General features: G+C 41.0%; 1 protein-coding gene across 8 annotated transcripts in view; it reads right to left on the bottom strand.

Moving 5' to 3' along the window:
• The window catches only part of NAALADL2 (N-acetylated alpha-linked acidic dipeptidase like 2), a 913,317-nt gene that overhangs the window by 35,676 nt on the left and 861,537 nt on the right, over positions 1-16,104 (bottom strand). For 6 of the 8 annotated variants that reach the window (XM_073359348.1, XM_073359349.1, XM_073359350.1 and 3 more), the window contains 2 exons: positions 11,656-11,749; positions 1,144-1,342 (listed from right to left, as the gene is read on the bottom strand). In XM_073359348.1, coding sequence (XP_073215449.1) covers positions 1,144-1,342; positions 11,656-11,749 — 293 coding nt within the window. Of the gene's footprint in view, positions 1-1,143; positions 1,343-7,624; positions 7,689-11,655; positions 11,750-16,104 lie in introns of those variants that run through there. The other 2 variants (XM_073359354.1, XM_073359353.1) reach the window with 2 other exon arrangements.

The following is a 16,104-nucleotide window of genomic DNA, read 5'->3' on the forward strand; positions in this document are numbered from 1 at the left end:
TAATATCGCCTTCATTATAGCTATAGGACTGATTCATTTGCATTCTAGGCTCCCCCCACAATCTACTTTTCTTATATGGTTGCACCTGTTTTATACCATCCTCAATGCTTGGAATAATCTCCCTCTTCTTAAGTACCAAGCTTTCGACTCTCCTCCAAATCCTCCCTGGAGGACCCAAACCAATGCTCATCTTGGAGCAATTAAAGGGAGGAAGACAGAAAAAGAAAAACATTTCCCATCTATTTCGTTTTGAGAAAACCATAAAACAACATGATCACTACTGAGCAGGACTTAAATCCTAAACATTTGGGTCTGGAAAGTTGCTTAGAACTATTTTAAAATAGTATGATGGAAACAGTCAAATGGTTGCCTTTAACCAAACACATTTTTTTAAACTAACAAGGAGTACAAATTTCTCCAACTACCAAGTCAACTCTGGAAGCAGAAGTGAGGAAGGCTCATTCTTTCTTCTCTAGAAGATGAAAAGTGGACTGCTTGAGCCATTTAAAACTAGTCTGGACAAAGCACTTTAATGTTCAATAGGGAACAATTCAGGTAAGGGGGAGATAAACTAAATGCCCCCAAAGCTCCAAAACGCTAGTTACTATGAGGAGGAAGTTATGGAAGATGGCTGACTAAAGCCCTACCATTCAGACCAAGGTACTATCTTTGTCCTATTGAAAGTACCTAGACAAGGAAAGATAAATTAGCACACAAGTACAGATTTTATATATATCACTTTGCTTAATCTTCTGTAAATCAGTGTTTAAATTTTTTTGTAAAGTTTTTAATAAAACATTGAGAAGCATGTCAAATACCATTCGATTTCAAAATATTTTTTCTTTTGAAAGCTTACTGTACCATCTAACATAAATATCTGTCATGCTGCTTGAGCTCCTATAGCACAGAACATCTTGTTAGCAGTGATATCATGTCAGAAATGTTACAAAGATGCACTCTAATCACCTCCTGCACTGGTATGAATTTACATTTTTTGCTGTAAGGATTTTTTTTCTAATTTAGCTTTTATCTTGGATTCTCACTGAGACTTTTAAAAGAGGTATGACAGTTTTGAAAGCTAAGCAATGTGAGATTATTATTTTAGTTGGAATAAATGAATGGAGAACATACTGAACATCCTACCTGTAAAACCCTGGAGGAGCTTGTTGAACTAAGAAGTTTTGCTCCAGACCTTGGAGAACATCATTAAGCATTCTCACTCGGATAGGAGCTCTCTCCTTGGGGTCATTAGCTGGACGCATCTCATCTGACTGGAATAATTCTGCACTGTCCCTCAGTCTTGAAGCCATTGCCAGCAACTGACGAATGTCTAGTTGGTCACCTAGTAATGATAACAGAAAGATACAGGTCTGTAAATTATTCAAAAGGCAATAATTTATTGCTGTTGTCAATAAAATAACCTATACTTTTTAAAAATGGCCAAGTTGTCTTAGGCTGGAACAAAGGCATCCCTGATGGAGTTAAACCATGGGTCAATGGAGCCTATAATCTATTTCACATGTACAGTAATTTCTCCAGCAGTACCAACTTGTGCAGTGATATCTTAAAAATCTTACAAGCTAAGAAGAGTCAGATCTGGCCAGTATTTGGATGGGAACCCTGCAATGAAAACTTACTTCTGCAAGAAGTGATGGTTAAATATCAGTAGCTGGAAAGCTTCTTTCTGAGACAGTATGGATCCAGTGCTGTTAGATACTGCTTCTCATGCCACAGATTCTCTCTCTTCAATATGTATGTATTAGTCTACTGCATCTGAAAACCTATCCCTATAGTATATAAGCACCAGCTCCTGCCCTTTCACCCTTTTCTCCCTCATAAAAAGCACAAAATCATACATACCAGAGCAAGAATTTACTTGAATTCCATCTCTCATCTTAGAATACTAAGCATACTGAAACTCTGTAGCCCATAAGGCTATCTTGCCTTTATTATATCCAGCAGTTATGCAAGAAACCTATAGGCCTGTATCCTGTAAGACATTAGCTTCAGCCATTAGCATAACGCTTTGGCACAGATAAATGGCCCAACCTTAACCCCTAAGTTTGAGGAACAGAGTGCGAGGGGGAGTTTTGTCCATAATGACACCAGCCAATGACAGACACCTGAGCTAACACCACCTTTCGGAAAGTTTTGGAAAGAACATCCAATCACAAGAGTGCCATGGCAACAAATTGACATATATGATAACAAGTTGAGATCATGAATATACTAACCTATAGAAGGACATCCCAACATTAATAGGGTGAGGAAATACAAATAAGGAAGAGGAGAGAAACCCCTACTGGCACTAGACATGGTGGCATCAGTATAACATATTATGAAAGCTGTGTCCCAGGCTGTGTGTTGTAGGGGAGAAAGAGAGATGTGGCCCTTGAGAGGTGCCAGAATGATGGCCACTGGTGGTGATGATGAGGAAGATAATGGCTAACATTTTGGGTTGTTCTGCAGGGGATGGTGTGAGTGCAGATGTTCAGATGTACTTTCTGTATTATCTCTATGTACTGATTTAGAGTGTTTTTGACTTCGCTAAATGTATTAATAAATTATTCGCAAAAAGAATAGGCGTACTTGTGGCACCTTACAGACTAACCAATTTATTTGAGCATGAGCTTTCGTGAGCTACAGCTCACTTCATCGTGAAAGCTGTGAAAGCTCACGAAAGCTCATGCTCAAATAAATTGGTTAGTCTCTAAGGTGCCACAAGTACTCCTTTTCTTTTTGCGAATACAGACTAACACGGCTGTTACTCTGAAATCTAATAAATTATTATAACTATAGAAGGTTTCCTATAATGTGAGTGTTGCAGCTGTGCACATCAGGGTTCCCAATATATATATTAATTTTAATAATACTGGGCCTGATCTTGGGACAAGAACCTGTCAACCCTCAAAGTGATAACTGGGAATTCTTAAGTAAACAATAAATAAATATAATTAATAAACTATAGATTGGGCTACAACTTCTTAAAGGTTAATCACATTTGTAGAAGGGGTTTGAAATGATTCCTCTACAGTTAAACTGTAAGTAAATGCAGATGCTGTTAACACTTAAAGGGACATTTAAGTGTTATACTCCAATTACCTCAGTGTTTTCAAAATTATTAACACCACAGTGAAAGATAACCTGGCCTGATATTTGCAACCGATGGAGATATTGAACAAATGAGAGCTTATACCAATGCACAGCCCAGATTCAGTTGAGATTGTTCCTGACTTAAAGAGAAGAGAGAAAAAAATGAGATGCATGAATTGGAGAGTCTCCTGGGTTGTGGAGTGTATTCCCACCTAAAGTGCTGGTGAAGAGTATGCTCTCCTCTTAGTGCGTGCACAGATCCCAGTAAGGGTTCACAGAATCAACAGTGTTGATGGTAAGAGCAAGATCTCCCTGGCCTATTAATGATGGGAAATGAAACTAGTGATTCAAATAAACCTCAACATTTTTAAATGCTAAATTTGATCCAAACATAACTTCCAGGGTTTTAGAAATTTGCCCATCAGTAGCTGAAAGTACAATCTTCAAATATTTTTGGATCTAAGATTTTAGCTCATGGGTATGTATAATTAACACCAAAGAGAAGAATACACAACCCCAAGATTACAAGTTAAAGGTACCAAAGTTGCTTGGTTAATAAATATAAACAGATATCAGAACTGATTCATTACCACCACCAAAACCTCTTTGGGTACATGGATGGGTGGACATAGAAATAACATTGTGAGGCTGAAGAATCCAGCAGGACCCCCTGAACTTCCCACTGTCTCCTTGCCCTGAACAGAGTACTTGCTATTGATTATATTTTACAAAGGGAGAGGGGAGCTTACAGATCGCCCACACACTCTTCTGGCTGTTGCATTCAAATCTGGTGCAAATCTGGAGTCATCCAAAATGCATCATCATGGTGGAGAAGACCGCAGGTGGTGTAGCAGAGGTTGCCACATTTGCTGAAGTATCAATATGAATTTCAGCACAGGCAGAAGTCACTTTGAGGGGGGAAAGTGAGAGAGGGTGGGTTAGGGTCAGATTTGGTTTGGGATAAGATTTCTTTGGGGCATAGGGGAAGGAGAGGTTGGGCTGCTTCTAACTGTTTTTAACTTGTTTGCTATTCCCTAATGAGGATGGATGATAGGCAGTGATCCTGTACCACTGTATTGACATAATTATGGATTAGAACTGTGAAGTTTAGTGACTGATTACATTAGGTTGACAACTCAGTCAAATATTATTTGAAGGTATAAAATGTACTCATAGGAAGCAGAAAATTTTTGGAAAAATATTACATGAAAAATTAATGCTCTTACTTATCAAAGCTTATCTTCTATTTTATCTTATTCTATCTTATCTTCTATCAACACAGCATGGAGAGTAGGTGGCCAGCCCTCTGTGGAGAAAGAAGTGGTTAGGGACTATTTAGAAAAGCTGGACGTGCACAAGTCCATGGGGCCGGATGCGTTGCATCCGAGAGTGCTAAAGGAGTTGGCGGCTGTGATTGCAGAGCCATTGCCCATTATCTTTGAAAACTCATGGCGATCGGGGGAAGTCCTGGACGACTGGAAAAAGGCTAATGTAGTGCCAATCTTTAAAAAAGGGAAGAAGGAGGATCCTGGGAACTACAGGCCAGTCAGCCTCACCTCAGTCCCCGGAAAAATCATGGAGCAGGTCCTCAAGGAATCAATCCTGAAGCACTTACATGAGAGGAAAGTGATCAGGAACAGTCAGCATGGATTCATCAAGGATAGGTCATGCCTGACTAATCTAATCACCTTCTGTGATGAGATTACTGGTTCTGTGGATGAAGGGAAAGCAGCGGATGTATTGTTTCTTGACTTTAGCAAAGCTTTTGACACGGTCTCCCACAGTATTCTTGTCAGCAAGTTAAAGAAGTATGGGCTGGATGAATGCACTATAAGGTGGGTAGAAAGTTGTCTAGACTGTCGGGCTCAACGGGTAGTGATCAATGGCTCCATGTCTAGATGGCAGCCGGTATCAAGTGGAGTGCCCCAAGGGTCGGTCCTGGGGCCGGTTTTGTTCAGTATCTTCCTAAATGATCTGGAGGATTGCACTCTCAGCAAATTTGCGGATGATACTAAACTAGGAGGAGTGGTAGATACGGTGGCAGATAGGGATAGGATACAGAGGGACCTAGACAAATTGGAGGATTGGGCCAAAAGAAATCTGATGAGGTTCAACAAGGATAAGTGCAGGGTCCTGCACTTAGAACGGAAGAATTCAATGCACCGCTGCAGACGAGGGACCGAATGGCTAGGCAGCAGTTCTGTGGAAAAGGACCTAGGGGTGACAGTGGACGAGAAGCTGGATATGAGTCAGCAGTGTGCCCTTGTTGCCAAGAAGGCCAATGGCATTTTGGGTGTATAAGTAGGGGCATAACCAGCAGATCGAGGGACGTGATCGTTCCCCTCTATTCGACATTGGTGAGGCCTCATCTGGAGTACTGTGTCCAGTTTTGGGTCCCACACTACAAGAAGGATGTGGAAAAATTGGAGAGAGTCCAGTGCAGGGCAACAAAAATGATTAGGGGTCTGGAACACATGACTTATGAGGAGAGGCTGAGGGAACTGGGATTGTTTAGTCTGCAAAAGAGAAGAATGAGGGGGGATTTGATAGCTGCTTTCAACTACCTGAGAGGTGGTTCCAAAGAGGATGGTTCTAGACTATTCTCAGTGGTAGAAGATGACAGGACAAGGAGTAATGGTCTCAAGTTGCAGAGGGGGAGGTTTAGGTTGGACATTAGGAAAAACTTTTTCACTAGGAGGGTGGTGAAACACTGGAATGTGTTACCTAGGGAGGTGGTAGAATCTCCTTCCTTAGAAGTTTTTAAGGTCAGGCTTGTCAAAGCCCTGGCTGGGATGATTTAATTGGGGATTGGTCCTGCTTTGAGCAGGTGGTTGGACTAGATGACCTCCTGAGGTCCCTTCCAACCCTGATATTCTATGATTCTATGATTGTGTTGGGTCCCAACAGCACAGGTTTTAGGTTAGGTGCTAGATTTTGGCTGATTCTAAACGGTTTGCCATACAGGCACACTTCATATGTCTCAAAGTACGTTAGACAATATTAACCATCCTAAAGAATCAAATGATAGTGCAGTCTTTTCATAAAACTGTGAAGTTTAATGTAAGAGAAACAATAATCTAATCACAAAATCTATAAAGTAACAGAAGTTTAATCTTTATGCTACTATTTACCTTCATAAAATCTCTTACTTTACTCAGAACCCTTCTCTTTCTGTTAATAAGCAATCAGCAGCCAACTAGAACTTATTGGTGTCATAATGAAAAAGGAAAGAAATGTATGCTTTGATCTAGATTTACATGATGCTATCTCCTGCTGTTTTGAATGCAAAAGATGTGAGACAGTTTGGTGCATTTGGTTTTTAGTGATTTCTTGAAACAGATTAACAGAATCACTGTGTTATTCCTCTATTTTCTGACATCCAGTAAAATATTGTATTTTTTCCCCTTAGATCTGAACATTAAGTTTGGGTTTTTTGGATATCAACAAACTAACTCCATTTTTGGTGTGGATAAACGTATGCTTGAATCAGCTCAACAATCTCATTAGGGCCCAGTTATAGTGTGTAAGTATAAAATTGCACCCTGCAAAATCCACCTGACAGTTTAAAAATATCTACTGAGAGCAACAAAGTGAAAGACAAGGCAAATTTATGGTTAGAACTGGTTCCTTTTAATTTTGAAATATTTAGGTCTCTGCAGAATGTGTATGATAAGGCCTAGATTATGTCATTTAGAGCCACTTTAGGGGGAATTCTGGCAAAAAATCCCTTCTTGAGTTCCAAGCAGTGAATAGAGATGTTACACAATGTCCAGCTCTCCATCCTCGGCCAGCAGTGGTAGCCATGGCCCCTCCATCTTCATGCCTCCTTTTGGAGCACCCAGGAGAAGCAGTAAAAACACAAGCAAAAGAGGAATGATAAAAATCCCCTACCCATATCAGCAAAAGTGCAAGGACCATATACGAGTAATGAAAGATATCGAACAACCCAATGGAAGCATCATGTCCAGCTAAGGATATCCTTACATAGTCTATGCATAATAGATGGACTATGAATGCATGATCCTTGCACATTTAGTTTCATCAGCAGTGTTTATATATCAAGCAGCATGCAATATTTAGAATTGTCATTCTTAATATAATACAAATGATTGTGCATATCAATCAAGCCTCTCCAACAGTGAGTGTGAGCTTAGGGGAATAGTTCATCATTCTATATCTGGAAATGAGGCCATGTAGACCACCCTTTTTAACATAAAAACAAGGGAATGCTTACACTGGAATTTTTTGTTTTAAAACAATGTGATAAGTATTTTGCCCTCAAACCCACTACATTTCATATAAAATGATGAGCTATATATACTGTGTGCATCACACACTAAAACTGCACTCATTATATTAAACAAACAATTTATTTAATAGTCTCTCATAAAACCTTAAGTATTTATAGATATTGAACTCATAGGGAATTATAAGGGCATGAGAAATCATATTATCCTAAGATAGTGGACTTCACTGATGGGACAAAGTGTGATTTATGTTATGTATAAACACAGAGGCTGAAACTGGAAGGGCAGATGATTCAGAAGAAAAGGATGTGTTAACTAATATCATTTTAAACATCTTGTGACATCACCCTAGAGAAAAGAAAAAAAATTACAAGTGTTATTTCACTTAAGGGAAAACAAGGGCACTTTATTATTCTGCATTTTCTATTCTTTGTGCTGCACACTCCAGTATGAATCATGATGAATCATCTAGCTAGTTATTTAAAGTTGTTAAATAAATAAAAATGCAGGTACCAGAAAGAGACTTGGGAGCCTGCACTCTGTTGATCACTGAATTATACAGCTGACGTTCATTACACATGGTGTATGTGGATTTTATTCAAAGATAGGTGACAATGGATAGATATTTATTCTAGACAGCTGGATTGAGTGCAATAATGTTTCTCTTTAACCAACTGCCCTTATAAAAAGGTAGTGGTGGAGGTTTAAGTATTTAAAAATTACATTTCTGCCCTCTGACAGTAATACATTTCTTCAGGACCACTTGGAAGAGCATGACTGGTCACAAGCAAATCAACCAATTAGAAAAGCCCTTTTGACATGGATGTTTGTGAGAAACAACTGATTTGTTCTGTGACTGGCTAGAGTCTGCAGGACCAGTTAGGGTACATTACTATCTTGATGTTTAGAAGATTTTGCACATTTAGAAAATCTTCTAAAAGCATCTCTATAAGTCTTCTAAATATAAATCTTCTAAATGCTTTTATATAGTCATCAGTAAACCTCAAAGAACTTTACATTATCCCCATTTCACAGATGGAAACCTGAGGCACAGAGGTGAAATGACTTGCCCAATGTCACCCAGCAGGCCAGTGGCAAAGCTAGTAGTCTCAGTCCAGTGGTCTTTCCACTAGACCACATGGTTGCTATGTGATTCCTCAGTGCCAGTCCTCCTTCCTGTATATTTTGCTACAATGGAATGGGGATAATGGTCATGCTTGAAATGTTTACAGTGTGTGATTACTAACAGGGCTGGTGAGAGAAATCTCGTCCCTGCTCTATATCCCAAAACATTAACAGTTTTATTACGTGGCTGCTATAGTAACAAAGTGTGAAAGAAGACCTGGGTCTGTCTCTCCTTCTCCACCCCGCAACATGTAGCCCCCCACCACTTCCAGCTCCCCTTTCCATTCTCATCCCATTAAGCCATGAACTGGTACTACAGACACCATCAACACGAAAGAAGTTGCTCCATTCTGTCTCCTGCCCTATGCTGCTGCATACACACATCACAGGCTGCAGTTTACTGGAGGGCCGCACGCTACGTTGGTTATATAGCCCAAGCTGCACACTGAGGTGGGCCTCTCACTCCCACTACCCACCTCCATTTGCTGCTGTTTGCCCCAGGCTTCTCCAGCCATGGGTCAGGTCCACTCAGTCCATCTCCCCTCCAAACTGGGGTCCTCCCACAAATGCTGGCCAGCTCTCCCCACCACACAGGTCCTGTTGGGATCCAGGAAGAGGGCGGGTGGAAGCTCGCTTCGCCACAGACCACCAGTTCGATCCCAAGATCCAACAACCACACAGGTGATAGGCATCTTAACTATTCATTGTCTGGATTTCAGATGTTGTTACCTCCTTTCCCCCGCTCATCCCAGATCCCAGCTTGCATGGAAGGACAGGGACAGGAGCTCATACTCTCCAAGAGGAGCAGGGTCTCCCACATCCCACAACACACAGTGGGCAAGGAGAGGGACTGTAGAGAGGTAGGACAATGTCAGATCCCAGCACAGACATGAGGGAGAATTCAGGGCTGATTTATGCACTCCTAACCCCCAAATTTCCTCTGCAACCCCTCACGTTCTCCAACCCCTCCCGTGTTCTCTCCTTTCACTGCCTCTAATCCCTACCTCTTTTCCTGACCACTCTTCTCTCCCTTACCACCCATTTGCATTTACCTCCCTCCCTTGTACCCCATCCCTAGCTGCAGACACAAACCCTTCTCCCCCATTCCCACCTTCTCTTGCATCCCTGCTCCCCTCTCCCCTCCCAGTGAGCATTCCCATGTGTTATTTTCTTTTCAAAAATAGTTTCAGCACCTTCTGAATATGCTGCTGTACTCAGATTACATTTCCCCCAAACAAAAATGTCCCTTTCATAGAGGCACTGGAACTATGCCTGCTTTTTTTACTTCAGATTTCTGCCCTGGGTTGAATTTCAACTCACAGGGCTGGATTCGTGCTCAGATTCAATGACCATAACGTAACCTCAATCACCCAGGTCATGCAATGTAGAGGTAGTTTTCCAGAGAGCTGTATCTTGGGAACCACTTGGTGAAATGGTCCCAAATTTGGATTACTAACAATCCTGTAGCTCCATGATGCACATCACATTTCAAGGCAATATGATTAACTATGTGGCTTTTACAGCACTTAGAAGAGTCCGTCTTTAAACAGAAAGCTGGTTTTAACCTGAACTATACCAGAACTGTCATTCTGCTACAATACCTTTACTAAGGGCAGAATGTCAGCAGATTGTGTCTTTGGACGGCTTAAGGGAAGGTGATGGTGTCTCATGGCAAGGACGGATGTTTCTCAGCATCACAATCATGCCTCGCGTGGCAAGTGCTTGCCATATTTGGCACATCTATGAGCACCAGAGGAGACAGCTTGGATGATGGGGAAGGGGAGCTGGAGGTGTCAAGAAAGGCCCGCTGACGGGCGTGGGCAAAGGTGGCAATTGCCTAGGGGCCCATATGATTTTAAAGGGCCCAGGGAAAAGTTCCCTGTAAGCTCTGTGGCATCTCAGCAGCCTATTTAGTGCCACGCAGGCACTCAGGGAACCCACCCAGGGCCTGGCCCCAAACCTGCTGTGGAACCCCTCTCCCGGCCCCAACTCTGCTGTGGTCTGGATCTTCTGTGGCCGGGGCAGCCCAGCCTGGACCCAGGCGTGGCCAGCCCCAGCCCGGACCTGCTAGGGCCATGGGGAAGGGTGCCTAGTCTGCAGCCCCAACCCTGGAGCTGCCGCAGCAGGGAGAGGCGCCTCTCTCCTCCAACCCAGGTGCTGCTGTGGGGCGAGAGAGCTGGGGGGAGTACTCTCTCCCCGCCGTAGCCTCAGAGCACCCTCCTGCACCCAAACCCTTCATCCCCGGCCCCACCCCAGAGCCTGCACCCTGAGCCGGAGCCCTCATCCCCTGCACCCAACCCAGCCTGACCTTTGTAACAAAAGGTGCTCCGTCACAACCATTTGCCTCTAACACATAACCCTTTCCAGGGCCATGCACTCCAGTTCAATCCTTTGTGAATGCTCCAGGAAACCATCCTGCCACACTTTTGCCTTTGCAGCCCTCTGTTGGGATGAATTCACTAGTACTGGGAACATATCCTCTTCTCTCCCCACCTCAATTGGAGACATATCTGCCTCTCTATGGGTGATAATTCCCCTGTATGTGTAGGCCATGATGCAGCAAGTGCTGAGGGAAATCTCTACTTTCCCGGTACAGGAATTGTTTTTTTCCCTTCCCTCAGCCTGTGATCCAAACACACAGACCAAGGTCATTCAGTTTCAAACACAGCGCCTTCAGGATCTAACTGATAAATCAACTCAAACAAATTATTCAACAGTATATTATCCTGCTTCCTACTGGCTGTGAAAACAGAGGCAAGTTGGAGTGATCTGCTGCCAATGTGAACTAGTGTAATAAATAAACAAGCAAGATGGCCACTTGTCAAATGGTGAAAGTTACAGAGCCTAAATGGCTGTGAAATTCAGAGTCCCCTTCCTGCTTGTACTGAATGTAGCATTAAATGGAAAGAAAATCTTGCAGCTCAGTCATGGAGGTTGCTTACCTTTGACAGTAATTATGAGATTTTAATACTAATTATTGATTAAACTGTTTTAGTAAGACCAGAAGAAATGTAAACAATTTATCCTATGTTAAACTAAAATCATGTTTCAGTCAACGTCATAGAAAGACTCTGTTTGAGTAACAAAATCAGCAGGTATTGTTTACTCTGAAACTGAGAATCTCAGTATTGAAATGTAGGTGACCCTTTTTTTATGTTAGCTGAGATTAGTCTTGCTCGAACAAAATTACCTTTAAGCCTGTTCTGAACTTCTAATGCGATGTCCAGGGCATTAAAGGGCAGAACTGGTTCACTGGCAATTTGCAAAGTCACCTCTCCCGTTAGCTGAAAGAAATCAAAAGAGATTAAATAATTTCTAACCCATTTAATACTCCGCATTTCATTTGGAATACCAGATAACTTCATTATATTGGTCTGCCAGGGAAGCTGAATAAAACACACAGCTTTTTAAGGACAAACTGAAAACACACACACACAACACCCATCATTAACCAAATAATTCTAGTACAAAAAATGTATAAAGAGATTATAATTTATGACCACTTCTGTTCAGTGCTTTCCTATGGCACAGGATACTATTGGAGATTTTTTTTAAGAAAAAATATCTTCTTGTATTTCTAAAAGTGGGAAGCAAATTTAAAATGTTCTTCTTTTTTTTTTTTTTTTTAAACAGCAGACAGATGAACTACTAAGACACAAAGGGCTGGATCCAAAACCCAATGAGGTCAAAGGGAATTTTTTCCACAGACTTTAACAGGCTTTGGAGCAGACTCTTAGCACAGAATCACATTAATACAAAGAAACTGAGCTGAGTACTCACAGCGTCTAGGGAATATATGATGGTTTGACATGAATAACAGCTTAAAGAAGGTTTCAGAGTAGCATCCGTGTTAGTCTATATTCGCAAAAAGAAAAGGAGTACTTGTGGCACCTTAGAGACTAACAAATTTATTTGAGCATAAGCTTTCGTGAGCTACAGCTCACTTCATCAGATGCATTCAGTAGAAAATACAGTGGGGAGATTTATATAAATTTACATAAAGATTTATATAAAATTTTTTGAATGCACATATTCAGATAGGAAAGTTTTTGAGTAAAAAGCATCGGGAAATGCTGCTTTTTGTGAAATATCACAGAGGTGCTGTGGAAGAGAAGTAGCACAAGAGAGGAAATTCCCAAATACAACAGAAATCTACAAAAATCAGGCTTCCATTATGGGTGCTGAGCACTTCAAAGTTCAGCCCTAAACTCTGATCTCAAATGGTCAAAGCCTGCAAATCCTTCCTTGTGCGAATACCACATGTGAAATGGACTCAGTTGCCCTAATCACACGTTGACATGTATAAGTTGTTGGGGAACAACATGGCTCCAGATCCACTACCCTACTAAATGAGAATGAACCGTGGGCTTTTCAAAGATACATATACTCCACATATATACGTCCTAAGTATTGGGATACTGTCTGAAATATTTACACTTAAAATCAACGTTGGCTCTTAATTTGATCAATACAAACCTTCTCTAAATTTTAATTCATGATTACATAAATTTCACTCAGCCTCCACACATCTCTGGGCTATGAATGCTATGAGACTGTTGCAGCTTCTGTTCAATGCATAGTCTGATATAGAAACATTTGAGACTTGAAAAGCACTGGAAAATGTTTCTTTTGTGATATATCAGAAGTGCTATGGAAGACAAGCATCCCAGGAAGTTGCTTCCCCTTTCACCTTCATCCCAAATAGCATCAATTTTGATTATGCTAAATTCCTCCTCCTATGTATGTTTCTCAGAAGCAATTTTGTTTTGCTTCTCAGCTACAAAAGATGAACGCCCTATTGTGCTATCCATTCGATTAGGCAATACCAAGAAAAAAAAGTTATGACTGAAGCAATTTGCAAATCTCATAGTAACGGTTTTACATATCGCTGTGGACGCTTTTGTATGTTTGTTAATGAAGTAATTGTAGTGTTTATTAAATCACGTACATGGTAAGTTAACCCAAAGAAATCAATCACTGAGAGGAAAGCTCAGAGCATTGATTTGAGCCAAGTGAGTAATAATCCTTCAGAAACATACATCAAGCCCATGTAATGCAGCAAGACAGAAAAGGCCACTGATTTCTTATTTACAGTCTTATTTTTGGATAGTCTATCCCCAGAGAATACACATGCAAACTAAAGACGTGTTTCTCCCCCCTTCAAAACATGGTTCAGACTGACTACTAAATTATTAAATAGAAGGCTACTTTAAGGAAAGGTACAGACAACATTACGTTCACAAACTGAAATACAAAAAAGCAAAATAATAATAGATTCCCCCACCACACATTACCAGTTGTAATTATTAATGACAGCTCCTCACACAACAATCATAATACACAATAACTGATGCAACATACACACAATTATCCAGTCTGAAGAACAATGTTATAGTTAGTATACCAATTGATTGTGAGCTGTTTATGTTCTGTGTTTTAGTATGGAAAAAAAACACTGAATGATATTTCTATTTCACTAAAGCTTTGGGTATCTGTTGAGAAATTGTTTTCTGTAACCTTTATAGTGCAGATCCAATTATTTTCAAGAGAAATGCTAGTATAAAAGATTCTGATAATAGCAGAATGCTACTGGGTATGTTACAAAAGGACTGAAAGGGGAGTAGGATACGATTATTTCCTTGAACTGCTGCTTCCATCAAAAAAATTTTGAATATTCAAAATATATTTGACCTTTGCTGTACATAATCATGTTTTTCATGCTGTTTCACTGTCCAGCTAAAACATAATAAGAACTGCTGCAGGTGATCCATTGACAGGCAGACATGAGACCCTAAGCAAAAGAAGAAATCGTACAAAGCTCGATGGATGACAGTAACTGAGAAATTCCCAGGGATGAACTGGATGCCTCATCTTGCAAACACCTATTACTAGGCACAGTTCTTACTAGCCTATGTAGTCCCTTGACTTAAACAATGGGAAGCACTGGCTTAGAGACTAGACCTGGTAATATTTGCAGCATCAGACACTAAGTATCTAAGTTATGCTTACGAAGTATCCATGCACAATCACATAGTTGAAAGCACAAAATACAATTAAAACAAACCCGATAGGCACAAGTTATGGGAAGGCTCTTCTGTCCCAGCCATATTTGCCTTGACTTAAAATCCAACATATAGAAAATATTAATTATGATTATTTTGATCTGACAAATGTAGTTTGGTTTCTGAATTGAGGATACCTGGGAATGTGACAGTCAATAATAAAAATGGTTTTCTAAATTTAAGGGTTCTCCCCCTGGCTCTGCTCTCTTCCTTCTGGCTTCCAATGCACACACATCCGCCCCATCTGTACCTCCTGGAGTTGATTCCCCTAGTCTGACCACCTATCCCTTATGCCCATAGCTTGCACCTAAAGACCCTTCCTACTTTTGCCTGTCTCCTCCTTTGAGCCCGCTTACTCCCTTGCACTTCCTCCGTTCTGTCTCTCTCACCTCCCCAACAGGAAAGCCCTAAAGCAGCTGTGCACTCTTCTCCTCCCTGCTCCCCTGCAACACCAGGCAGGCTGGACATAAGCAGTGGGAGAATTTCAGGCCACCCACCACTAGCCACTGCCCAACCCTCCCCAATGGGGCCAGGTTTGAGAAAGCCTCTCTTAAGAGGGGATTCAGCATCACATGACACTTTTTAGGGTAGCTGTATATTTGGATGTATTTTTCCTCCATCCAGTCATTGAAATCTTAGCACATCTGCTCATCAGGGAGCTCTGCTTGCTTGCAGTTTTACCCAAGTTTCATCCAGCTCACGGATCTAAATGAACTATAAAAGCTAGCGCTCAGGGACATCATGTGGATTTGTGACATTCCCTGGAGGACTCGAAGGCTATAAACAATGAATGGATTACACGCATCTATATATGTAGTTTTTCACCTGTGACAGATGTAATATTGGTAATATTCCTCATTTAATTCTTCACCACTTTCTCCAAGTGTACTATCTCCTATTCTAAACTGGAAATATTCTGCACTTTAACTTCCACAATATCTGAGGAAATCCAGGCAAATGGATTTAAAATGGGCAGGGGGACTGCAGTGAAGTGAATAGTATGTCACACTCTTCTTATGGCCACTGAGGCAATCACAGCCCTTGTGGTAGATCACAACCCCCAAAATAGAATGTAATATGCCTTTACCTTACCTAATATGCATGCCTCTTGCCACAAAATGCTGCAGCAGTAACTGCTACTTGTTTACTGTTTCTACAAATGCCGTGTCCATCCTAACACCTCTAAGTACTTTCCCCAGCATGTACAATCTAGAAAAAATACAAAATATAAACTTGCCATAGCCAAGAGTAGGTAACCCTGACTAACAAAATATATAATCAACCATCAGAAAGCTTACCTCATCTGAACATCTCAGAACCCAAGCCAACCCACCATCCAACTCCCAACACAAAACCCTGAGATGCAGCAACAAATCTGGAATCTAACAAACCAGTGGGATTAGCAAATTCCAGATTTGTGGACCACACATAATGTCCTACCACTTAGTTTTGTCCCCAATGAAAGGAAAAACATTTTAGCCCCACAAAGTCAGGAGAGGAAAGATAACTCTGTTAATCTTGAGACCAATGCTGTTTTTACACCAACAAATTGGACTCTTACACAATTATCAGTAATC

The sequence above is a fragment of the Lepidochelys kempii genome, chromosome 9, assembly GCF_965140265.1.
Source record: "Lepidochelys kempii isolate rLepKem1 chromosome 9, rLepKem1.hap2, whole genome shotgun sequence".
Taxonomy (NCBI): Eukaryota; Metazoa; Chordata; order Testudines; family Cheloniidae; genus Lepidochelys; species Lepidochelys kempii.